The 26,916-nt window shown below is 44.0% G+C and overlaps 2 protein-coding genes across 45 annotated transcripts in view; one reads left to right on the top strand and one right to left on the bottom strand.

Moving 5' to 3' along the window:
- Window positions 1-20: 20 nt before the first annotated feature.
- On the bottom strand, window positions 21-16,599 carry LOC127002900 (squamous cell carcinoma antigen recognized by T-cells 3-like). Its single transcript, XM_050869210.1, has 14 exons — window positions 15,982-16,599; window positions 14,744-14,870; window positions 13,802-13,906; window positions 12,405-12,559; window positions 10,576-10,824; window positions 10,108-10,240; window positions 9,539-9,727; window positions 8,814-8,987; window positions 7,769-7,943; window positions 6,473-6,631; window positions 5,283-5,445; window positions 4,761-4,809; window positions 1,339-1,584; window positions 21-963 (listed from the first exon to the last, which is right to left on the bottom strand). Exons 1-14 carry the CDS (start codon window positions 16,126-16,128, stop codon window positions 167-169), a joined length of 2,868 nt encoding a protein of 955 aa, XP_050725167.1. The 5' UTR covers window positions 16,129-16,599; the 3' UTR covers window positions 21-166.
- Window positions 16,600-17,611: 1,012 nt separating this feature from the next.
- Window positions 17,612-26,916, top strand: part of LOC127002893 (catenin alpha-like) — a 58,797-nt gene continuing 49,492 nt past the window's right edge. For 43 of the 44 annotated variants that reach the window (XM_050869198.1, XM_050869202.1, XM_050869200.1 and 40 more), the window contains exon 1: window positions 17,612-17,701. The gene's annotated coding sequence lies outside the window, so the exon portion shown is untranslated. The remainder of the gene's footprint in view (window positions 17,702-26,916) is intronic. The other variant, XM_050869175.1, reaches the window with a different exon arrangement.

Here is a 26,916-nt window from a genome sequence, read left to right as displayed (position 1 = left end):
TCCCTCTCTCTCTCTCTCTTTTACCAGCCCTTCTCCTTTCTCTCTCTCTCTGACACACACCATGCCCCTCCCTTCCCTCTCTCTCTCTCTCTCTCTCTCTCTCTCTCTCTCTCTCTCACACCATGCCCCTTATAGCCCACACACACAACACAGTACTGAGCCTTAACTACTTCATCAACAAGCTCCGGAAATCACTATTGGTCATCTTCTTGGTGGATTTCTCGGAGGGTTCAGCGTCCGTGGCGGTGGCGGTGGTGGTGGACGTCGGTGGCGGCTGTCGGAGGGCGCGGGGGACCAGGCTGAACATGCCCTTGCCTCTCCCACCGGCGGCCTTCTTCTGCCGAGTGCCCTCTCCGAGCATGACCGGTTTTGGCGCCACGCTCTCACTCGATTTCTTAGCGGAAGGATTGCTGATCTGTACGGTTATGATCTTGTCCTCCAGCTCTGAGCCGTTCATCGCCTCCACGGCCTTCGCGGCGGTGTCTGCGTCGTGGTAGTCGAGGTAGCACAGACCCTTCGAGTGTCCGTTTCGGTATGTGACCAACCGGATGTCCTTTACCGGCCCGTAAGGCTCGAACACTGCCTTTACGTCACTCTCGCTCATGGATAACGGAAGTCCGCTTATGAACAACTTGTTTTTCTCCAGACCGGTTGAGTACTTGAACTTGTGGGTGTGGTTTTCCGGATCATACGGCGACACGAAAACCGGTCGTCCGTTGAGAGGCGTGCGGTCCATGTCCAGGCCCTTGACGGCAGCCTCGTGCGACTTGAAGACCAGGTACCCGAAGCCCTTGCTGAGGCACTTGAAGTTCTTGACGAGGCGGAAGTCGGAGATGTCGCCACAGCTCCTGAACAGCGCCATGACCTCCTCCTCGGTGGTCTTGAAATCCAGGTTGCTGATGAATAGAGTGCACATCTCATCCAGTGGAGACTCCCTGGTGAGAACGCCGTGCTGCTTCTCCACTGGAAACAATAGACAGGAAGGTTAATGACGTTTCGACGAGACTTAATGGTAAACAAAAGTACATATGACATAAGACTGACATGCATCTCATTCCATGTCCGCCTATATCAACACAAAGACCCTTGAGAAAGAAAATATAGCAAGAAGATAATATAAAAACCAAAGTATGTATGACACTTTTAATACAACCTTGCTCGCATGTGGCCTAAGACTGACCAACATCTTCATTCAATGTCTACCCACATCACCACAACGACCCTTCAGAAACAAAACATAGCACTGATAAACAGGCTTTCTTGTTGTTTGTTTATCCCCTTTGAGCTGCTTCCTCTACTGATTAAGAAGAGGGCAGGGCCAGCAGTACCAAGACATACCTTTAAGTCTCTTGGCGCGCTCATCCTCCGTCTCCTCCGCCCGTCGCTTGGTGCCCTTCTTTGGTGAGTCCCCCTTGAAGCCTGGCGGGGGTTCGATCTCTCCCTCGTGACGGCCGCCCGGCTTCACCTTTGTATCGGTTGAGTCCTTGAAGCCAGGTGGAGGAGGAATGTTCTTCGAGGCGCCAGTGGAAGACTCCGGGGCGCTACTCTTGGTTGGGGATGTGGATTCAGTGTCCCGTTTTGCTCCTGGAAGTAAAGGAATGGAGATGATATGACCTCTATTGACCAAGATTGAAGTGTACCTATCATGTTCATCTTCCCACAATACGTAACCCTTTTAGCTCCTGGAAGCAAAGGGATAGAGGTGATTTTGTGACTACCATTGACCAAGAGTGAAGTGAATCTATGTCCCGTTTTGCTCCTGGAAGTGAAGGAATGGAGGTGATTTTGTGACCTCCACTGACCAAGAGTGAAGTGTACCTATGTCCCGTTTTGCTCCTGGAAGTGAAGGAATGGAGGTGATTTTGTGACCTCCACTGACCAAGAGTGAAGTGAATCTATGTCCCGTTTTGCTCCTGGAAGTGAAGGAATGGAGATGATATTGTGACCTCCATTGACCAAGAGTGAGGTGAATCTATGTCCCATTTTGCTCCTGAAAGTGAAGGAATGGAGATGATATTGTGACCTCCATTGACCAAGAGTGAAGTGTACCTATGTCCCATTTTGCTCCTGGAAGTGAAGGAATGGAGATGATATTGTGACCTCCACTGACCAAGAGTGAAGTGAATCTATGTCCCATTTTGCTCCTGGAAGTGAAGGAATGGAGATGATATTGTGACCTCCATTGACCAAGAGTGAACTGAATCTATGTCCCATTTTGCTCCTGGAAGTGAAGGAATGGAGATGATATTGTGACCTCCATTGACCAAGAGTGAACTGAATCTATGTCCCATTTTGCTCCTGGAAGTGAAGGAATGGAGATGATATTGTGACCTCCATTGACCAAGAGTGAGGTGAATCTATGTCCCATTTTGCTCCTGGAAGTGAAGGAATGGAGATGATATTGTGACCTCCACTGACCAAGAGTGAAGTGTACCTAGGTCCCGTTTTGCTCCTGGAAGTGAAGGAATGGAGATGATATTGTGACCTCCACTGACCAAGAGTGAAGTGTACCTATGTCCCATTTTGCTCCTGGAAGTGAAGGAATGGAGGTGATTTTGTGACCTCCACTGACCAAGAGTGAAGTGTACCTATGTCCCATTTTGCTCCTGGAAGTGAAGGAATGGAGATGATATTGTGACCTCCACTGACCAAGAGTGAAGTGTACCTATGTCCCATTTTGCTCCTGGAAGTGAAGGAATGGAGATGATATTGTGACCTCCACTGACCAAGAGTGAAGTGTACCTAGGTCCCGTTTTGCTCCTGGAAGTGGAGGAATGGAGGTGATTTTGTGACTCTCAATGACCGAGACGTAACTGTATACCTACCCTGTGTATCTTTCGACAATACGTAACTCATTTGGCTCCTGAACGTAAAGAATTAGAGACGATTTAGTGGCTCCCAATGACCAAGATGTGACTGTCTGTAATTATCGTATATGTCCTCCTACAATACGTAATCCATTTAGCTCCTGGAAGTAAAGGGATAGAGGTGATATTGTGACCTCCATTAACAAAGAGTGAAGTGTTCCTATGTCCCATTTTGCTCCTGGAAGTGAAGGAATGGAGATGATATTGTGATCTCTACTGACCAAGAGTGAAGTGTACCTATCATGCTTCTCTTCCTACAATACATAACAAATCATCATCCTTACTATATGAATTATCTGGGTTCCTAAATAATAATAATAATAATAATAATAACAATAATAAAATGAACATGTAGACTGGTATAAAGATGGAGCTACAGGAATATGCTCTGCCCTCTCCAAAACTTAAATATAAACACTGAAACAAAATATTAAAGAAATACTAAAGAAATTATAGGAGCAGTGATTAGTAGGCTTTTATTTTAAGACACAAAGAAAACAATAAAAAATAAATAAATAAATAAAACAACTTAACCTGGTAGCAGAGACGGGCTAAATTTGTGGCTTTACCATGTAGCAGCGACGGGCCAAATTTGTGGCTTTACCGTGTAGCAGAGTTGGGCCAAATTTGTGGCTTTACCGTGTAGCAGAGACGGGCCAAATTTGTGGCTTTACCGTGTAGCAGAGTTGGGCCAAATTTGTGGCTTTACCATGTAGCAGCGACGGGCCAAATTTGTGGCTTTACCGTGTAGCAGCGACGGGCCAAATTTGTGGCTTTACCATGTAGCAGCGACGGGCCAAATTTGTGGCTTTACCGTGTAGCAGAGACGGGCCAAATTTGTGGCTTTACCGTGTAGCAGAGACGGGCCAAATTTGTGGCTTTACCATGTAGCAGCGACAGGCCAAATTTGTGGCTTTACCATGTACCAGCAACGGGCCAAATTTGTGGCTTTACCGTGTAGCAGCGACAGGTCAAATTTGTGGCTTTACCATGTAGCAGCGACAGGCCAAATTTGTGGCTTTACCATGTAGCAGCAATGGGCCAAATTTGTGGCTTTACCGTGTAGCAGCGACAGGCCAAATTTGTGGCTTTACCGTGTAACAGCGACAGGCCAAATTTGTGGCTTTACCGTGTAGCAGCGACGGGCCAAATTTGTGGCTTTACCATGTAGCAGCGATGGGCCAAACTTGTGGCTTTACCATGTAGCAGCGACAGGCCAAATTTGTGGCTTTACCGTGTAGCAGCGACGGGCCAAATTTGTGGCTTTACCGTGTAGCAGCGACAGGCCAAATTTGTGGCTTTACCGTGTAGCAGCGACAGGCCAAATTTGTGGCTTTACCGTGTAGCAGCGACAGCCCAAATTAGTGGCTTTACCATGTAGCAGCGATGGGCCAAATTTGTGGCTTTACCATGTAGCAGCAACGGGCCAAATTTGTGGCTTTACCATGTAGCAGCAACGGGCCAAATTTGTGGCTTTACCATGTAGCAGCGACAGGGCAAATTTGTGGCTTTACCATGTAGCAGCAACGGGCCAAATTTGTGGCTTTACCGTGTAGCAGCGACAGGCCAAATTTGTGGCTTTACCATGTAGCAGCGACGGGCCAAATTTGTGCCATGATTTAAACCCCCCAAAATAGATGATACATAAACTGATCAGAAATGCTTTGATATATATTATGAAATGGTTTGTGTGAGTGATGATTTTTTCTCATTTTCTCGCTTAGAGGGACCATTAAGAAACATGATCCCCGCTGCTACCAGGTTAAGTGTACTATATATTCTTAGCTCAAGCATTTACTGACCCCTTGGATTCTCACTCTTAGATGCCTTCCACCATAATGTTATAGCGCTGAAATACTTAATGTAACCTACGAAAGAGTATCATATAGTCACCTTTGGAGGGCTTGGAGACGGGATGCGGGACCTTGAACACTTTGCCTTCCTGTGAGGATAGAAAGGGAGGTTCTAAATAGCCACGCCATAAAAAGAATGCAATGACACAGTACAGAGGGAGGCAAACAGATCATGTATAGTGTTAGTATGTATAATGTATAGCATATTATGTAGAGTGTATTATGTATGTAGTGTATCATGTGTATTGTGTTGTGTATCATGTATAGTGTATTATGTATAGTATAGTGTGTTATGTATAGTGTATTATGTATAGTGTTATTAAGTATAGTGTATTGTGTATAGTGTTCTAAGTTATGTAAAGAAACATCAAAAGGTCACCCATCAGAACACATCACTATAGCCAAATATTTTCCCAATGACCTCCCTCCTTTACTAGAAAAAAAAATAAAAAATAAATAAATAAATAAATAAACTATGCCTACCCAGCTATTACTTCCTACCACAAAATACCCAAGGAACTTTTTATTTATCGCTAGAACGAGCGTGAAAAATAAGACTCACCTGCGACGTCCCATTTTGATTGTAGTCCCTCCCGTCCCTGCCCCCCTGCTTGCTTCTCCTGTCCTTCTGCTTCACGCCCTTGCCCTTTCTCGCATCTTCAGGGGCAGTCTCGGCTTCTAACTTGGCAGCGTCCTCGGCCCTCTTCTTGTTGACAATGGCCATCCTTCAGGGGAGAGATTTGAGAGGTTAATGCTTCTTTTTAAACCAAGAGAAGCAGCTTAGCCCCTTGGCTGTGGATCTCCTACAAGCAGACCTCACCAAACTACAGGAGTGGAGCAAAAAGTGGCTGGTATAACTCAATGAAGAAAAATGTAAAGTCCTGCACCTTGGGAGGGAATATCCAGCATACCAGTACCAAATGGGAAACACTCCACTATCCACCACAGAGGCAGAGAAAGACCTGGGAGTGTATGTTACCAGGCTACCAGTGAAGGGATATCCAGCATACCAATACCACATGGGAAACACTCCACTATCCACCACAGAGGCAGAGAAAGACCTTGGAGTGTATGTTACCAGGCTACCAGTGAAGGGATATCCAGCACACCAATACCACATGGGAAACACTCCACTATCCACCACAGAGGCAGAGAAAGACATGGGAGTGTATGTTACCAGGCTACCAGTGAAGGGATATCCAGCACACCAATACCACATAGGAAACACTCCACTATCCACCACAGAGGCAGAGAAAGACCTGGGACTGTATGTTACCAGGCTATCAGTGAAGGCCAAATCCGTGCCAAGAGCAGCGGATGGGTTGAGAGATAACAAACAAAAATACCCAGAAAAAAATAACTGAATACTAAATACAAACAGGCAGTAACCAACTTGTCATATATACTTTTGTTTTTCATTTGTAAGTCTAGTTGCTATATCATTTTTCTCAGGGGTCAATGTGGTGGCTCCTGAGGAACTTTTGTAAATCGATTTGACTCAGAAGATTAAATATATAAGCTTTTTAACCCTAAAAGGCCTTTATCTCTTATCTGCGGATTTTCGTAAGTCAAGTCTTTGTAAGGTGTCTGTCTGTATGTGGGTCCAGTGCATGTTATTCAAGGACAGACTAAATTGCTGATATGGCACAGGAGATTAAATGCATCAAAGTTTAGAGGATAAACAAATGTATTATAATAAAGGGAATATTTCTAACAACAATTATCACAGAAAAAAATTATGATGAGCCTCACCTCTCGCCAAAGCGCTTCTTGAACTCCTGCATCGTCTCTAGGCTCCCTGCTTCCTGCTCAAAGCGAAGGTAGGCCAGACCAATGCCCTCGATGCCCTCCCAGACCCTCTCCAGTGCCCGACGACAGAGCCTGCGGCAGTGCTTGTCTGACCCATAACTCCTGGGGGTGGAGGAGGAGAGAGGGGTTAATGTATTCTGGAGGAGGAGGAGGAGGAGTATTGAGGGATTAATGTAGTTTTGAAGAGGAGAAGGAACAAAAAAAGGGTTAATATATTTTTGAGGAGGAGGAGGAGGAGGAACAATGAAGGGTTAATATATTTTTGAGTAGGAAGAGGAAAAGGAGGAGGAGGAGGAGGAGGAGGAGGAGGTGGAGGAGGAAGAGGAGAGGAGGAGGAGAAGGAACATTGAGGGGTTAATATATTCTTGAGGAGGAGGAGGATTTCAGACAAGAGGTACAGCAGGGACAGCAAAAATAGCATAATACCACCTGCAACATGACTAGAAGCCCCTGACAAGCATATCTTAAGGCGGCTTTACACCTGGCAATTCCTAGTCGGCAATACAGGCGCGGCTGCATTTTTGGTCTGGGTCTGGGTCTGGGAGCCCTTCTCACGGCAAGTTTTCTGCAGCTGAGCGTGTCCGTCTTGTATTGCTGACTGGCGGCTGAGTACAGCATGTCGGCGCAAAAAATAAAACAAGAAATGGCAGATACAGACAAGATTTGGAACCGGGATGCCGAGGTGGCATTAGTAGAAGTGAGGCAGCGTAGATACTACGAAAAACGACGTTTGAGAGAGTGGCAGCAACATTACGAGAAATGTTTATCTCTTTGCAAGATATCGAAGGAGGTAAGGAACGATTATTTTTGTATATTATATAATCACACTTGTAATGCCTGGGGGTTGCGATGGCATGTTCCTCCCTTCTCCTTTGTTGTTAAATGCAACAATGAACAATCAATCAATCCATCAATACTACTTATGATAAAACTCGTTTACTTAAAGTATTTCTACAATATTAGGCTAATGGACCAAACTCATTGTGGTTTTAATATATGGTAGTAGCCTTTTTGGGTGTCTGGGATGAATTCATGCCCTTGCATTTACTAGCAGTTTACGTCTTGATGCTCCCGGCGGCTCCTCCCACGTGTGAACGTACTTGCTCCCGAGAGCACCCAGCTGGTCTAGCCGCTGGGTATTGCAGCTGTATTGCCGACTAGGAATTGCCAGGTGTAAAGCCGCCTTTAAATACACAATACCAATGCTTTCAACATCAATGCCCATGCCAGTGTTCTCACCTCTCTGTGTTGATGAATTCCAGCCAAAGTTCAGCATTTTTGAAGTTATTGTTCCTCTTCATAATGACATCATTCCATACTTCTCTGGCTCTCTCACAGTCCCCGACAAATTCAGCTTCGATACGCGCCAGGAAGCGAGGAATCAAGCTCTCCAAGTCTCCTTCCTCACCAAAGTCTGATGAAAGAATAGGATCCAGGATCAGTTCAATTCCTGTTTGCATTAAAGTTTCAGTATTTCCCTGTTTCCTTGAGGTGACAGGGCAGCAGAAACATAGATAGAGGTCTGATGAAATAGAGTCTGATAGAGAGATAGAGTCTGATGAAAGAGGTCAAGTCTAAGATCAGTTCAGTTCCTGTTTGCATTAAAGTTTCAGTATTTCCCTGTTTCCTTGAGGTGACCGGACATCAGATATATAAGCAGATGCCTGTTGTACATCATCTTTCTAAACTTTTTTCTTTTAACAGTTAAGGCAGAAGCTCAAAGGCAAAAATATATATAAACAAAGAAGCTGACCATGCACTGCTCCTATAAAAGAGAGGCTAACTTAACCTAACCTAACGTAACATAGCCTGACCTAGCCTAACCTAACCTAACATAGCCTGACCTAATCTAACCTAACCTAACCTAACATAGCCTGTCAATCTAACCTAACCTAACGTAACATAGCCTGACCTAGACTAACCTAACCTAGCCTAACCTAACCTAGCCTAACCTAACCTAACATAGCCTGACCTAATCTAACCTAACCTAACCTAACATAGCCTGACCTAACCTAACCTAACATAGCCTGACCTAGCCTAACTTAACCTAGCCTAGCCTAACCTAGTCTAATCTAACCTAACCTAACTTAACATGCTACAATAAAAGAGAGTAGCGAAGAGCGGCCAAAAGGGAGAACCTAACCTAACCTAATCTAACCTAACATAGCCTAACCTGCTCCTATAAAATTGAGTAGTGAAGAGTGGACAGAGGAGAGAACTAACATCCTATACCATCACTGTTTTAACATACTGACATTGAGAAGAAACACATCCTAAACATTACACTTATCAATCACTGTTATTGCTTGCTGGGCCGCCTCTCTGAAAGCGCTCAGCTCCTGGGCGTGTGGCTGGGACCATGTGATCTGGCGCCGCAGGTAGATGAGGTACGCCATCCACATGCGCGTGGCGTCGGCCCCCACCTGGAGGCCACACCCGAGACCCTTTTCCAGCGCCTCTGAAATATAATTAGGAACACTGATTTAGGAATAGTGGCTGGAATACTGGAATACAAAGGCAAAAAAATAAAAAATATATAATTAGGAATACCAATTTAAGAATAGTGCCTGGAATACTGGAATACAAGGGTAAAAAAAAAACATATATATATAATTATGAACACCAATTTAGGAACAGTGCCTGGAATACTGGAATACAAGGGTAAAAAATAAAAATATATATAATTATGAACACCAATTTAGGAATAGTGCCTGGAATACTGGAATATAAGGGTAAAAAATAAAAAATATATATAATTATGAACACCAATTTAGGAATAGTGCCTGGAATACTGGAATACAAGGGCAAAAAATTAAAAATATATAATTATGAACACCAATTTAGGAATAGTGCCTGGAATACTGGAATACAAGGGCAAAAAATTAAAAATATATAATTAGGAACACCAATTTAGGAACAGTGGCTGGAATACTGGAATACAAGGGCAAAAAATAAATAAATACATAAAAAAAAGCTAAATAAGAACGTTCTAAAAATGGTTGGTCTTACTTTTAATCTTGGCCGCCGTGTCTTTTTCCTCCCCCTCCGCGGTGAACATCTGCAGCGCCGCGATGTGCAGCTCACAGAGGGCGGCAGACCACGGGCAGTTCCTCTGACTCCGCTGGCAGACGGGCAAGACCACATAGTCCAGCCCCGGAAACTGGTTCATCACATAGGTCACATACTCTTCCCAAAGGTCTGTGAGGAGGAGAAAAAAGGAGAAACCATATATAATTATACTGCCATTGTTTTCTGACTTAAACCTGGAGAAAATAAAAGGCTAAGGTTTGTATTCATAACCCCTTGACTGCGGATTTCCTACAAGAAGACATCACCAAGCTACAGGAATGGAGCAATAAGTGGCTGCTACAATTCAATGAAGAAAAATGTAAAGTCCTGCACCTTGGGAGGGAAAATCCAGCATACCAATACCACATGGGAAATACTCCACTATCCACCACAGAGGCAAAGAAAGACATGGGACTATATGTTATCAGGCTACCAGTGAAAGCCAGATCCGTGACAATTGCAGCGGATGAGTTAAATAGAGAGTTTAGTTCTCAAGGTCTTTCCCTCACCAGGCACAAGGCACAGCTCCAGCACCGCCCTCTCGTAAAGGCTCTGGACGGCTGCTGGGTTGTCGGACTCCTTTGTGGCCGCGATGTAGGCACGGTACGCTGCCAACTTGTCCACCTCACTCTGCGCTCGGAGCTGGGGAACGAAAAAACCTAATGATTAGATGTAGAGGAGGGGGATAGTCCGATCAAGAGTGGGAGAAGATTGCAAGAGAATGAAGAAAACAGAGAAGGAAAAGAAGAAGAAGAAGAAATAAAAGATGAAAAAGAAGAAGTAAAAAATGAAAAAGAAGGAAAATAATAATTATATAAAGAAGGTCAAAGCAAAATTAGCCTCTTACAAACTTGAATTACCAATACCACAAACAAAAAAATAAACAAAAAATAAATAAAATAAATCATCCTAGTCTTCGCTCTCACAACATTTCAAAACACGCAACAACAAGCCGATAACCAAGCCAACAAACTCACCAATTCATCTTCATATGGAACTTTTTCATTCAGTCGCTGTTGAGTCTTCTTGAGGTCCTCCTTCATCTGCGCTCCGATGTCGTCGAAATACTCCGAGGCTTCTTCCTGCAGCGCCTCGGGTCCGCAGTTCATTAAGGGGACGCGCATCTGCCTTCTGTACAGAGCCTGGATTCTACTGAGCTGCTTCTCAATGTCAGCTGTTTCCTTGTCTGAGAGCACAGCACCCGGTTTCTGCAGTCCACTATACACCTGGAATATGGAAACTTGTACTGGAACATCATACTGGAAACTCACACTGGGAACAAATACTGGATACTCATATTCGAAACTCATACTGGGAACAAATACTGGACTCATATCGGAAACTCATACTGGGAACAAATACTGGAGACATTGAAAACTCATACTGGGAACAAATACTGGACTCATATCGGAAACTCATACTGGGAACAAATACTGGACTCATATCGGAAACTCATACTGGGAACAAATACTGGACTCATATTGGAAACTCATACTGGGAACAAATACTACTCATATCAGAAACTCATACTGGGAACAAATACTGGAGACTCATATTGGAACCTCATACTGGGAACAAATACTACTCATATCAGAAACTCATACTGGGAACAAATACTGGACTCATATTGGAAACTCATACTGGGAACAAATACTGGACTCATATTGGAAACTCATACTGGGAACAAATACTGGACTCATATTGGAACCTCATACTGGGAACAAATACTGGACTCATATTGGAACCTCATACTGGGAACAAATACTGGACTCATATTGGAAACTCATACTGGGAACAAATACTGGACTCATATTGGAAACTCATACTGGGAACAAATACTGGACTCATATTGGAAACTCATACTGGGAACAAATACTGGACTCATATTGGAAACTCATACTGGGAACAAATACTGGACTCATATTGGAAACTCATACTGGGAACAAATACTGGACTCATATTGGAACCTCATACTGGGAACAAATACTGGACTCATATTGGAACCTCATACTGGGAACAAATACTGGACTCATATTGGAAACTCATACTGGGAACAAATACTGGACTCATATTGGAAACTCATACTGGGAACAAATACTGGACTCATATTGGAAACTCATACTGGGAACAAATACTGGACTCATATCGGAAACTCATACTGGGAACAAATACTGGACTCATATTGGAAACTCATACTGGGAACTCATACTAGAAACTTGTACTGGAAACTCATACTAGAACCTCATACTGGGAACTCTTACTGGAACCTCATACTGGGAACTCTTACTGGAACCTCATACTAGAAACTTGTACTGGAAACTCATACTAGAACCTCATACTGGGAACTCTTACTGGAACCTCATACTGGAAACTTGTACTGGAAACTGGAAACTCATACTAGAAACTCATACTGGAAACTCAAATACTGGAAAATCATACTGGAAACTCTCTTCATCCATGCATGTCAAGTTGTCAACAGCTTATAAGTCTCTTCAACAATCCTATGTGTTTTTAGGAGGGTATCAGAACACCTCACCTCCCGAAATTGACCTATCTTTCGGCCACTCCACTCCTCTTGACGCTGTTGTAGGAGCAGTGAGTAGTGGGCTCTTTTTTTTTCATTATTGTTTCCTTTATTTGCCCTTGAACCGTTTCCTCTACTGTATAAAAAAATGCTCCTAACGCTAGACAATTACTATTTTTTTACATCAAGGAAAACGGCTCAAGGGCAACAAAGAGTGAAAAAAAAAGCCCACTTCCACCTTACTCCAGGAAACAAAGGTGCCACTTCACACAGCAATCCTACCTGCTTCTCCACCAGCAGCACCACCTGCCACACCAGCACGCCCTCGGCCACGTGGGTCCCAACGGCAGTGAGGGCCCGCTCCCCAACCTGACGTGTGGCATCCAGGTCGCCACCGCCCAGCATGAACATGACGTACTCCACCCACACCTGTACGCCTGAGGGGAAGGGAGACAGTGATGAAGTATGATGAGCAATATTTTTTTTTTATGGTAATGGAGGCAACTCAAGGGCAAAAAACAAAAACAGCAACAAGGAAGCCCACTAAACACTGCTCCAGAAAAAGAAAACAGAGCAAGAGGCCAAACAAGAGGTGGAGAGGTGTCTTGATGCTCTCCTCTTGAATGAGCTTAAGTCAAAGGCAGGAGGAAATACAGACGAAGGAGTTACCAGCAGAAGGGACGAAAAAGTTGGAAAGTTTCGTTTAGTCGGCGCAACATCTGTGGTCATATGCCGGAGAGAGACAGAAGGGGACGGAATTACAGAATGGAATAGATCCCAGGAGATGGGACACAGCCCCTGTTTAATACCTGGTACCCATTCACTACTGGGTGGACAGAGGCGTAGGGTATCGGAAAAGCCGCCCAAATTTGAGAAGGGTTGAAAGAATGAAGATGCTGGTCAACTCTTGCATAAGGGATTTGGATAGAATAGGGATGAGCAAGAGTAGAGCGTCATGTGCATATACTGCTTAACATGCAACTAACAATGGTAAACAACATGCAAGGGCCATATTCTTAAACATTTTGGCACCCAAGCACACACATATTTGACAAGCCTCTCATAGGAGTTTGAGGCATTTCCAAGGGTAGTTTTTGACCCTGGCAGTAGTTTGACTCTCCTTCTGAACCATGAACTTAAAATACCATGCATACTAGAAACTCACACTGGAAAGTGGAAACTCATACTGGAAAGTCACGCTGAAAACTCACACTGGAAACTCATATTGGAAACTCATATTGGAAACTCATACTGGAAACTCATACTAGAAACTCACACTGGAAACTCACACTGGAAACTCATACTGGAAACTCACACTGGAAACTCACACTGGTAACTCATACTAGAAACTCATATTGGAAACTCATATTGGAAACTCATACTGGAAGCTCACACTGGAAACTCACACTGGTAATTCATATTGGAAACTCATACTGAAAACTCATACTGGAAACTCACACTGGAAACTCATACTGGAAACTCACACCAGAAACTCACACTGGAAACTCATACTGGAAACTCACACTGGAAACTCACATTGGAAACTCATACTAGAAACTCATATTGGAGACTCATACTAGAAGCTGATATTGGCTGATCCCCTTTTTGGCCCTTCGAAATAGTAGTTGATGTGAGAGGCGGAAGTGTTTGAGAACATCGAGTCAAGACATGGAACTCACTTGTGTAATCCTTCACGGCTCGCTCAAAGAGGCTAACGATGTATTGGCGTTCCTCGTCTGTGGCGCACACCTTCTGCTCATCCTGAATCCACTGTAGCCACAACTCTGAGAAAAAGAAAAGTTGTATGTTGGACGGTATACTTTTGATCATGAATACACAAATATATGACAATTTTAGCCCCAATTCTGCTAAAAGAGGTTGAATGTGTATTAACTAATGGTAGGTGTATTTATGATTTTAATTAGAAATGCATACAAATACAGCAATTTTAGTCACAGTTCTGCAAAAGGAAGTTGTACATGTTTAGTGGTATTTGTAATTTTGAAGAAGAATAAGGAGAGGAAGAAGAGGAAGAAGAAGTGAAGGAAGAAAGAGGAAGAAAATGGTGTAGAAAAAAAGAAGAGGAAAAAGTAGAAGGTGAAGAGAGGGAAAAAAAGAAGAAGGAAAAGAAGAGGAAGAAGAAGAGAAGGAAGAAAGAGGAAGTAGAAAAAGGAGTAGAAAAAGGAGTAGAAAAAAGAAGAGGAACAAGAAGAAGGAGAAGAGTGGGAAAAAAAGAAGAAGGAAAAGAAGAGGAAGAAGAAGAGAAGGAAGAAAGAGGAAGTTGAAAAAGGAGAGGAAAAAGAGAGGGAAAAAAAAGAAGAAAAAGAAAAAGAAGAAGAAGAGGAAGAAGTGAAGGAAGAAAAAGGAGTAGAAAAAGAGGAGGAAAAGGAGAGGGAAAAAAAGAAGAAGAAGAGGAAGAAAAAGTGAAGGAAGAAAGATGAAGAAAAAGAAGAAAAAAGGAGAAGAAGAAGCAGAAGATGAAGAGGAAGACGAAAAAGAAGAAAACAAAAATACAGCAAACTCGTCCACAAAAAAAAAAAAAAAAGTCATATATACTTAACAGGATTCACAACATTGATTCCGAACACCCCAAAAAAACAAATCAAATAAAATGGCAATACCTGGTGTCAAGGGGTAAACCTCACTCATCTGCTCCCTGGCCTTCCTTGCCTCCTCCAGTTCGAAAAGATCCCGCAGCGTGGTGATCAAGCTGACATGCCCATCATAGAAGAGAGCATTTTCCGCAACCTGCAACATTGGGGAGGCAGCATTAGCCTATAGACGGTGGCAGATTTTGAAGAGTAGCTCCCCCGAATATGAATCATCTATATAGTCACTGCCGACCTTAGGACCGTAGCATTAATATAGTTACGGCACATAGTAGATGTTATAACTATCGTCTATGTGTTGATTCTACCTCAATCTGAAAGTGTTGTTAAATTTCTGCTAAATAAAACTGACGACTGAATTTTGGACCATCTATATAGAGTTCCACTGCTGTCGAAGGGTTAACAATAGAAGAGTTAGCACCAGGCTGATGTTGATACTGCTAGATACTGCTGCACCTCACATTAACTAATTCCAAAGGGCCAAGAGGAGGTCAATTAGGTTCTCGTCAGTGTTTTGTTAAGTTCATGGTACAGAGGAAGGGTTAACCTACCACCAGGGCTATACAACTACCCCTGGAAATGCCCACAGCTCCCATGAAAGCCTTGTCAGAAATGTAAGCTTGGGCGACAAAATGTTTTATGACATGACCCTCAGGAAAAATGGAGGGGGTCATTGTAACTCCGACCTCAAGAATGGGAGATGACAGACTAAAAATGATGACGAAGAAGGAGAAGAGTATTAACGATAGGAATTTTTACTGACACAAAGCGAAAAATGACTATGAAGCCTATCTGTATAAAAAGGGGTGGGGGGAGGGGGGGGGTTGACATTTCTGCTAAATTTAACAGCTACCCTAAACACAATATTTGGCAATGCGTCTTAGCTAGTTATATACTTCCCCTACATGCCCCCCCTCCCTCCCTCCCCCAATCCCAGTGTAAAGAAAAAATTAAGTGTGTGTGTGTGTGTGTCTGTGTGTGTGTGTGTCTGTGTGTGTGTGTGTGTGTGTGTGTTAGGGAAAGCTATAAAAGGAGGAGGAGGAGGAAGGAAAGGGAGAGGATTTGGAGACAGAAAAGGAATTTGAGGTAAAAAAAAAAAAAGAGGAGGATAAGGAGGAAATGAGGAATGGAAGGAAAAAAAAGTAAGAGAGAGAGAGAGAGAGAGAGAGAGAGAGAGAGAGAGAGAGAGAGAGAGAGAGAGAGAGAGAGAGAGAGAGAGAGAGGACTTAAAACAATCCACCTGTCCCCACCTGCCCCCTCAGCTCCTCCACCTTCTGCCACAGCGCCTTCTGCTCCTCCTCGGTGCGGGCCTCCTCAGCCTCCTCGGACTCGGAGTCACTGCTGGAGGACGAGACTTCGGCGGTGTCCATCTCCTCCTCGTCTTCACAGTGCTCCATTATGGTTGTCTGTGGTTGTAAGTGTCTGTGGTTGTGGCTGTCTGAGATTGTGGTTGTCTGTGGATGTGGTTGTCTGTGGATGTGGTTGTCTGAGATTGTGATTGTCTGTGGATGTTTTTTTTGTGGATGTGGTTGTCTGTTGTTGTGGTTGTCTGTGGATGTGGTTGTCTGAGATTATGGTTGTCTGTGGATGTGGTTGTGACTGTGTGTGGTTGTCTGTGGACGTGTGAATGTGGCTGTCTGAGATTGTGGTTGAATGTGGTTGACTGTCTGTGGTTGTCTGTCTGTGGTTGTCTGCGGCTGTATTGCTTTCCTTGATACACCAACGCAAGCACAAACGTTCTTCTTAACCCTCCCTGACACACACCAGCAGCCACAAACGTTCCCGGACACACACAAACAAGCACAAACGTTTCTTGACGCCCCAACACAAACGGCGCCGCCAGGAACAAACACTTAAGTTATCGTACTCAGCATCATTGCCTTGATTGATTGATAGTTTATTGCTGCTCTGAGCCATAATTACTGCAAGAATGTATCTGTAATTAAGATTTTGAACAATGGCTTTACTTGGATATCGGTATTTGTCTGGCTACGGCGATATATGCAGGTTTCTGAGTACGACAATATGGTCTGGCATCATTGTTTTTTTTTCTGGTTTCTGACCCATAATTATTGCAAGAATGTATCAATAATTAAGAGTTTGAACAATGGATTTACTTGGATATCGGTATTTGTCTGGATACGGCGATATACGCAGGTTTATGAGTACGACAATCTTGTCAATTTGCTCAACACTAAAAAAAATACATGTATTAGACTCGGCTGATGCTGTTCTTTGGCTTAGAAAATACTTGTGTGTGATATATGAAAAGAAGATTTGAATTATATGATGGAATAACTATGAAATACGCTTGGTAGCTATAACAGCTCCAAAGCCTATTATTGTAGTGAGACACCAATACATTATTGATAGATAATTTTAAAGCTTCATTTATATTTGGTAAACATAACAATATCCTTCAGTCTCCCATTCATTGGCTTTAATTTAGATTTTTTTGACATTTCGCTCCAAACTGGCAACTACAAAACCGCGACACTGCATTAAATTGTCGTACTCAGCTTGTATTTATCGATTTCAAGCCTAAAAAACGTCTCACCCGCACAAATAACGATATAAAACCAAAATAATCGTTAAAACCGTTAATTACTGATATCTTCCTGCCATAGTTATACACCAGAAACCCGGAAAATACGATGCTCTGAGTACGAAAGTATCTCGCAACTCTCAACCAACGTCACCAGATTGTCGTACTCAGCCTCCTATATTTGTCGATTTCCAACCAAAAACTGTAATCCTCACTTCTATAACGAGATTTGCTTAAAGCTTTCATTAAAATCGGTAATTATTGGTGTTTGTTTGCAATAGTCATGAGTCAAACCAGAAAATACGATGTTCTAGGGTACGATAATATCCAACAACGCTGAGTACGGGCAGTCAGTTAGCGTTTGGGAGTGGGAGTGGAGTGACGTCCGTTGCGCCCAGGGATTTATAACTGCCTCTTCCACACCTGTAAGTACGCTATATTTTCGTAAACTCAACCAGAACGTAATGGAGACGGTAAAATGGCGCTGTGTGACCTAGTATGTAGCCCAGGGAGGGGAGTGTGGGCGGGGGTCACGCTCCTTGGAAGTGGCCTCTTGCAGATTGGAGGGAGGGAGAGAAGGAAGGATTGGAGGGAGGGAGGAAAGATTGGAGGAAAATTTTGAGGTTGGAGGGAGGGAAGGAAGATATGGAGGCAGGGAGGGAAGATTGGAGGAAGATTTGGAGTTTGGGGGGAGAGAAGGAAGGATTGGAGGAAGATTTGGAGGCAGGGAGGGAAGGAAGATTTGGAGGCAGGGAGGGAAGATTGGGGAAAGAATAGGAGGGAGAGAAGGAACGATTGGAGGAAGATTTGGAGGCAGGGAGGGAAGACTGGGGGAAGAATAGGAGGGAGGGAAGGAAAGATTGGAGGAAGGTTTGGAGCTTGAGGGAAGAATAGGAGGGGGAGGAGGAAGAATAGGAGGGAGGGAAGGAAGGATTGGAGGAAGATTTGGAGCTTGGGGGAAGAATAGGAGGGAGGGAAGGAAGATATGGAGGGAGGGAGGAAAGATTGGAGAAAGAATAAGAGAGAGGGTAGGAAGATTTCGAGGTTGGAGGAAGAATTGGAGGGATGGAAGGAAGGATTGGAGGGAGGGAAGATTGGAGGGAGGAAGGAAAGGGCTGGTGGCTGGGTTCTATCTAGGGCACTGGGGGCAAGATTGAGGGGGGACCAGCCTCAAGGGGTCACCTGGGGCCCAACACACCCCTATCCCTTTTCCACCTTCCTGCGACTTAAACTCTTTCATAAGGGGAACATCAAAACACCTGGCAGAAACGTAACACGGGGATCGAACCTGGGCCGTCTGAGTACAAGGCAAGGCAGCATACCAGTGAGCCACCGATGAGCCGGAAGGTCACCGTGCTTGGGGACACTTCTGCGGCACCTCTCCACACAAAATTGACCTCTCTTCTGGCCTCTCTATTATTTTCTTCTGTTTAAGCATCATCTACCGAGGCTTTTTGTCCCTGGTTTTTGGTTTTTGTCCTTGAGGTGTCTCCCTTACTGAAAAAAGAATCTACTTGTTACTTGTGTTTCTTATTTATCTGGTCCCACTTCCGCCAAAGCGCTCTGTAGGACCCACATATTTTAATTCATTAAATTTTCAATATTGATCACAACTTATATGCCATGTTAATTGTCAATGTTTCAATGTCGTAGCAGTCAAAGAACAGAAAAGTTTTTAGTTCTTTCTTAAATTTGGAGAGATCCTTTGTTCTTCTAATGTCAAGAGGGTGTTTATTGTAGTCTTGGGGCGGTAAAACTGAAAGTGCGCAACTCAACATTTGAAGTGTGATTCCAGAAGTGGCTCGGCGAGTGCTAATACCTCCACCTGGCTGTATTTCGTGTAATAATTCTCTCATACGGTGGACGGCCAGTAATCAAAGCTTGGTGAGTCTACTTGTCACTCTGGTCTCACACTGTGGACATGAAGGAATGGTGACCTTGCCCGCACTTGTGGTTGCTGGAAATGCTTTCAGTCAACCAACAGTGCCACATACAGTGCTTCAATACACCACTCCACTCAGAATTGACCTCGTTCTGTTTTTCTTTTGCTGGAGTAGCGTTTAGCAGGCTCTTGTTGCTGTCTTTGTTATTTCCCTTGAGCTGCCTCCCTCACTGTAAAAGAAAAAAGAGAGAGAGAAATTGCAATAACAGTAGCACAGTGCAAAAACCTTGATATGTAACTCCACTAAGTTTACTATGTTTAAAATGTTTACTATGTGATTGGGAGATATAAAATTTAAATCATTTTTTGTTGTGGTGCCCTGGATATGAGGAAATAAGGAGAAAATCAAGAGCTTTGCAAAGACCTTATATAGAACAAGAAAACAACATCAATGGAGATCTACTGTTAAGAGAAAAATGGATAGAAGAAGCTAAGAAAATAGTGTAGGAGATGTGGATGAAAGGAAACACCAACGGAGGAACTTGAACGATTGAATAGAGAAACAAGATAGGGAAGCGCCGTTGCAAAGGCTATGCTTCCCGACCAACACAAGAACCAGAAGTGCCTGGGAGTGGCGTTACATTTCATGACTTTTGCTCCACATTATTGCGTTTTCTCTAATAAATCTCCATCCAGCATTGACTCTCGTACTTCTAACCTTTCATTTCTATTCACTTTTACAGGAGCAGCACTTAGGAGGGTTATTTTTTTCTTGTTTTTGCTCTTTAGCTGTTTTCTCTACTGTAAAAAAAATCCATAAGTAATATATTGTAACCTAGTGCTCTGCTGCTGTAACACACGTCTGTACCTCTGCTATTCAACATAAAGGCGTACTTGGCTTGTTCACTCGGCTGCTTGGCTCTTCATCTTTTACAGTAAGGTACAGTAAGCTGAAGGGCAAAAAAAATAGAGGGAACAAAAGCCTGCTGGCACTGTTACTGCATGAAGCGAGGTGTCTTGATGCACTTTGGTTTGCAAGAAGACCTTTGTGTTATACAATATAAATTTGTTAAGTAGAGAATAGCAAATAAAACTAAAAATGTTTAGGTAGAGAAAAATATTATGCATATGAAATTTAAGAGAATAACTGAAGTAACTGAGGGAAAAATAATTTACAAGATATGAAAAAAAATGCTTGACACATAATGAGGAGGGGGTACCAGGAAGCCAGCACTCTGCTGATGCGCCAGCTCTCAATATATAATTACTTACACAAAAACAAGTACTAGCGAAAGAGCTGGTTAGTGCATCATGTGCAGTCAACTTGTAATAGAGTTTATAAGATTAGATGAAGAGCAATAGTTCATGTAATGATATTCTAAAAGTTTGTCCCTAAGATGATGAGCTAGTGCTAATTTAAATAGAGGTAGAGACTGGAGGGTGATTCAGGGAGGGAATGCCACAAAGGAATTCCTCTGACACTGAAGGACCTCCTCCTTAGTTCAAGCTGGGTCCTAACATGCGCTATTTTGCACTGTTGGCCTCTGGAGGGTAGATCAGGAGTTAGAACAAAAAGGTCTGACGGGGAGATTGCACATTTATTATGAAAGATCCGCCAGCACTTGATATTACAGATATCATATTACACTCTATCATGCTGTGAATAAGCTAACGGTACAAAAATGTGGGGAGTGTCACTGAGTGTGAAAATAACACTTGGCCTTTTGAAGTTTGCCAGTGGGAAGACTGAAACTTATGCACTATTGCAATACGATATGTTTATTTACACCCTGCAATAAAAGGTTGCCTCACAGGGACCGATATCTGGCAAATGTGCCCGCGCCTCCTCCCATATCCTCCAAAGGACTCCTAGATGCGCTGCCCCGCACAGAGCTGCCCCACCAGCCCTCCCGTGCAGGCAACATGCTGGCGTGCACCGCCTGACGCACACCACCGATAAGATAGCGCAGTTTAGCCGTATCACGAGGTGGCCTCACAAAGGTTTGGGGCCCATCACTGGATCAGGGGTTATGAAAGCACAAGTGAGGTGCAAGGGGTATCGCGTTGCTAAGCCAGTGGTGGAACGCAGTAGATGATGTAAAATATGTTAATACTAATAAAATATGCTAATAAAAGGCTGGGTAGGTAATGGAGGTAATGCAGGTTGCTGGACTGAGGTGGATAAAGTAGCGGGCTTTTTTTTTTCATTATTATTATTACTATTTTTTACGCCCTTGAACTGTCTCCTCTGCTGTAAAAAAAAAAAAAAAAAAAAGATATGGCAAGCCTCATTATCGGCCAGTCCGTCGGAGGGAATGAACGGGCTGGGTCACGCGCTCTTTGCTTCGTCACAGTTTCGAACCATGGCTCACCGATTACGCTACGCACGCTAACCCTTTGATGTGGTGTGTGGAACGTTCTATAGCTCCATATTCTTACACGTATCGAGCTCCCATCACGACCATTTACTAAGACCACAGAGAAGAGTAACCGGGTTCCCATGGGTGATTCGGGCGGAGTGGAAAAATTTGGGCGGCTTTTCCGATACCCTACGCCCCTGTCCACCCAGCAGTGAATGGGTACCAGGTATTAATCAGGGGTTGTGTCCCATCTGTTCCCTTCTATAATTCCTTCCCCTTCTGTCTCTCCGGCATATGACCACAGATGTTGCGCCGACTAAACGAAACTTTCCAACTTTCCCATAGGTGATTCAAGAAGAGTGTATCAAGGCACCTCTCCACCCGAAATTGACCTCTCTTTTGGCTACTCTTTACTTTTATCTTTTATAGGAGCGGCGAGTAGCGGGCTTTTATTTTTTTTTATTTATTTTTTTATTTATTTATTTATTTTTTTTTTTTTTTTGTGTGTGTGTGTGTACTCTTTTTATTGCCCTTGAGCCGCGTCCTCTGATGAAAAATAATAATAATAATAACAATTCTCCCGGTCAAGGCGCAGAGGTCGTACAAAACTATTACCAGCACCACAAAACAGTCCATTAAAACCCCAGCGACTTCTACGACGAGAGAGAGGCTTTACCAATACCGCCTGTAAAAACCACTGAACACCGTAAATAAGACTGAGGGGGAAGCTAAAAATAGTTCACAGGCGTTTCAGATAGCGGCTCTTCATTTTTATTACAATTGAATGTGTTCGTAGCTTTAAGATGGGAACGCGCATGGAACGCCTCCCACAGTGCACGCGAAATAGCATTGTGGTAGGTCATTGCGCAGTCCATAGCTTTATATAGAGATAGATTTATATGTAGAAGAGTCACAGTGGGTTAGATTTCAATAGGTAAGGAAAACAAATGAAGCTATGTGAGATGCCAGGAGAGAGAGAGAGAGAGAGAGAGAGAGAGAGAGATGTGATGTTAAAATGAATCCTAAAGTTGAAAGGAAGGAAATTGAGAGAGAGAGAGAGAGAGAGAGAGAGAGAGAGAGAGAGAGAGAGAGAGAGAGAGAGAGAGAGAACAGGTTTTAAAGGTAGAGCAAAGGTAAGAGAAGGGAGGAGAAGGTCGTGGAGGAAAGAAGAAGGAGAGGAGGAGGAAAGGAAGACAGGATGAGAGGGATAAGAGGAAATGTAAAAGAAGATAATGATAGAGAGAGAGAGAGAGAGAGAGAGAGAGAGAGAGAGAGAGAGAGAGAGAGAGGAGAAATGCCAGGTGACGAAGAGGCGGTTAGGAAAGGTGAGAGAGAGAGAGAGAGAGAGAGAGAGAGAGAGAGAGAGAGAGAGAGAGAGAGAGAGAGAGGGCAAAGGGTGGAGGAAGGAAAGTAAAGAAAAGGGAAGTGAGGAAATGACACACACACACACACACACACACACACACACACACACACACACACACACACACAAGTACAACAACCACAAAAATAAAAAAAAATAAAAACGTACCCAACCTAACTCAACCTCCACCACCACCACCACCACCATATTGATTCTCCTGCCCCAGTTCCTAGTCACTGCCCACCCACTCCCCACCCACTCCCAGCGCCTGCAGTACACCGCCCCTCCTCCCCCGCCCCTTCACCGGCCATTCAGTTCCCGGTTGCCTTCAAGGGGACGGTACACTTCATGGTTACGCCTGGCTACACTTACGCTACACACACCTGCTCTCAGTACTCATGCGTATTATTTTGAAGGCACTCAGTTTACCTGTTTGAAAAGTCTCGTGTTAGAAGTTGCTGGGTTTTTTCATAGACTGTATATGGTTAGTATTATAAGTCACTTTCATTTCTCACATAAGCTATTTTTAAAGGTCAGAAAGGGGATCGATCGGAGTCTAATGTTTGTTATTTTAGGTTCATGGTACAGAAAAAGGGTCAAACTACCACCAGGGCCATAAAGCTACCCCTGGAAATGACCCGAACTCCTACGAAAGCCTTGTCAAATATATATGCGGACTCGGGCGCCGAAATGTTTAGTAATACGCCCCTATTATGTGATGCAGGCGATAGTTGTACACGACTTTTGTACCATTGGGATTTTTCAGTCTCCTCCGAGTGGCCATAGGGGCTATTTCACTGGGCAAATTTTCCGTGGATCTTCAGTCAAACCACGATTTCCGTTAGCGTGTTTCTCATTTGTTTCTTGTTATTGCTGCTGTTGATGATGGTGAGTATTACTGTTGTCCTTCGGTGAAATCTACGGTAGCTTTGGAAGATCGTGGACACGTCAGAAAACCACGGAAATATCAGAAAGACGCCAGCGGAAATCGTGGTTTGACTGAAGATCCACGGAAAATTTGCCCATTGTAATAGTCCCAAGACTACCCACATGCTGTCCTGCAGATCACCTACCAACCCGGACTTTGAATTATCTCTCTTAAAGTCTAAAGAGTGGGTCAAAGACGAACTCCGGGGGGCAGCATGAGCCAAGTAAGATGGCGCCACTATAAACACTACTTACCTGCGCCATAACTAGCTGGGGCCGACCACCAGGCCCCACCAAGAAAGCCTACCCCAGTCATAGGCGGAAGCGAAAAAAAAGAACGAAAAAAATCACTCAAGAGAACCCGGTTAATCTTCTCTGGCCTTGGGAGGAAGTAGTCGTAATGCTCTAACAGCCTTCTATACATCTTGGGGTCTTGCTGTCTGTCTTTCCATTCACACAATTCGAGAAGTTCCGTTCCTCGAAAAAAATGCCAGATTATCTGGATAGCATAATTTGATACAGAAAAGTGGGTCTACTATAAAAAAAATTGTTTTGCTTATCCCAATGTAATTCAAAACAAAGTTATGAATATTAAGAAAATTTTTCTTCAATAATTTTTGACAGTTGCGGTATTATGATAAATGAAAATATGAAACTTCGGTTGCACAGCAGCCTGAATCTACGACCTGTTGTTTGTTGTTTTTTGGTCTACAAAAACTTAGGTACTATCAATTTTAGACACTTGATACACTAAAGCATTTAATAAATCACGAACACAGACTTGTTCATTATGTATTTATACCTTAGAGGTAGATTTATTCGACTTGGCATTCCAAACCAAAACAAACCTTCTTTTGACCTGTATCGCTTTTCATCGGCTCATCACCGTCACGTCTGGTACTAACTCCCCTCTCTGCCTCTCGTAGTTGCTACATTCTACAATTAGGTGTTCCACTGTTTCTTTCTCCCCAGTGCCCTAAACAGCTACAGCCCTTTGTATTGGTAAGTCTTGGTGAAAATGAGTGCGGCCCCTCAGCGGCTTCTTTCGGTACCGTGCGGTTTTCGGCGTTTTAAACATCTCTTTACCACGAGTTCTGACTAGATTCTGTTCGGTACTTTCCAGATTAAACATTAGTCTTCGTGGAATCTATTGGAAAAATGGTTCAAGCTTTACATGCGGCAGGAGATTAGAAAAAAAAATGCGAGAATGGTGTAAGCTTAGGTGCGAGTATTTAGCTTGTAAAAACTGAATGGTAGAGTGTTTCTCACCACTTCACCTGAAAAATGTTAGCATAAACACTTGGGATCAATGTCTTGTAGAATATAGGCACAGTGCATCATGACTTATCACGTGAGAGATTTTAAAGTGTGCGAGTCCTCATCCCTTCAGCAGGAGTTGACTCTAGTTAAAGTAGCTAGCGATCACTGGCAGTTTTGGGGGTACGGAACTCCTCTAATTTAAATGATACAGCAACGTTTCCTTCCTTCCCTCCCTTCCCAGTTTCACCTTTGTTGGTCCCAGGGAGAGGAAAGAAAAGACCAATACACTAACAACCTTCTCCATACCTCGCTGTCTCGCCTTCTGTCTGCCTTCCCAAGAGTACAGCAACGTTTCCTTCCGTTCCCTTCCCTTCCCTTCCCTTACCATGCTCACAAACGTTGGGGTCAGGGAGAGGAGAGGAAAGGAAAGACCAATACACTTACAACCTTCTCCATACCTCGCTGTCTCGCCTTCTGTCTGCCTTCCTAAGAGCTCAGCAACGTTTCCTTCCCTTTCCATCCCTTCCCAGTCTCACCTTCGTTGGTCCCAGAGAGGAAAGGAAAGGAAAGACCAATACACTAACAACCTTCTCCGTACCTTGATGTCTCGCCTTTTGTCTGCTTTTCCAAGAGTACAGTAACGTTTCCCTCCATCCCCTTCCTTTCCCATTCTCTCAAACGTTTAGCAGTATCACTCGGCTTGCCCATAGAGAGGAAGGGGGGGGGGGTGAAGGGGAATCAGATATGGTGGGCATTGGATCCCCCTCCCAGTTCTTTTTCCCCTTTTCCTTCCCTTCTTCATCTTTTTTTCCTCCCATTCTTTTTCTTTATCCCTATCCTCTTCCTTCTCCTCCTCCTCCTCCTCCTCCTTCCTCTCACTATCCTCCTCCTCCTTCCTCTCACTATCCTCTTCCTTCTCTTCCTCCTCCTTCCTCTTCTTGCTTTCTTTTCTGACCCTCCTATTCCTTCCTCTATCCTCCTCCTCCTCCTCCTCCTTCCTCTCTATCCTCTTCCTCCTCCTCCTCCTCCTTCCTCCTCTTGCTTTCTTTTCTGACCCTCCCATTCCTTCCTCTATCCTCCTCCTCCTCCTCCTCTTTCTTCCTCTCACTATTCTCTTCCTCTTCCTCCTCCTCCTTCCTCTTCTTACTTTCTTTTCTGACCCTCCTATTCCTTCCTCTGTCCTCCTCCTCCTCCTCCTCCTCCTCCTTCTTCTTCCTCTCACTATCCTCTTCCTTCTCCTCCTCCTCCTCCTCCTCCTTCCTCTCACTATCCTCTTCCTTCTCCTCCTCCTCCTTCCTCTTCTTGCTTTCTTTTCTGACCCTCCTATTCCTTCCTCTATCCTCCTCCTCCTCCTCCTCCTCCTCCTCCTCCTCCTCCTCCTCCTCCTCCTCCTCCTTCCTCTCATTGCTTTTCTAACGTGACCCTCCTCGCCCAAACAGTCCCCATGGCGACAGGCTGTGAGGTGACGCTTTAAAATGGCAATCTACAAGCATTTCTGGCAACTCATGTCACCTGCTGGCCTGCCTGTGTGTGTGTGTGTGTGTGTGTGTGTGAGAGAGAGGGATCAGGAAGGAGAGCAAGAACATGAAGAGGAGGAGGAGGAGGAAGAAGAGGATAGGGAGGAGAAGGAAGAGAAAGGGAAAGAGGAGGAGGGAAAAAAAAAGAGAAGAGAGAGAGAGAGAGAGAGAGAGAGAGAGAGAGAGAGAGAGAGAGAGAGAGAGAGAGAGAGAGAGAGAGAGAGAGAGAGAGAGGTCTTATCAGCTCACCTCAGCTTTAAGGGGCGGGAAGGGCGCTTGCATGGCACTGGCGGGGCGGGAAGGAAGGGAGAGAGAGAGGGGGGGGGGGGGA

This window comes from Eriocheir sinensis, chromosome 24 (assembly GCF_024679095.1).
Source record: "Eriocheir sinensis breed Jianghai 21 chromosome 24, ASM2467909v1, whole genome shotgun sequence".
NCBI classification, from domain to species: domain Eukaryota; kingdom Metazoa; phylum Arthropoda; class Malacostraca; order Decapoda; family Varunidae; genus Eriocheir; species Eriocheir sinensis.
This window is presented reverse-complemented; position numbering and strand designations above follow the sequence as displayed.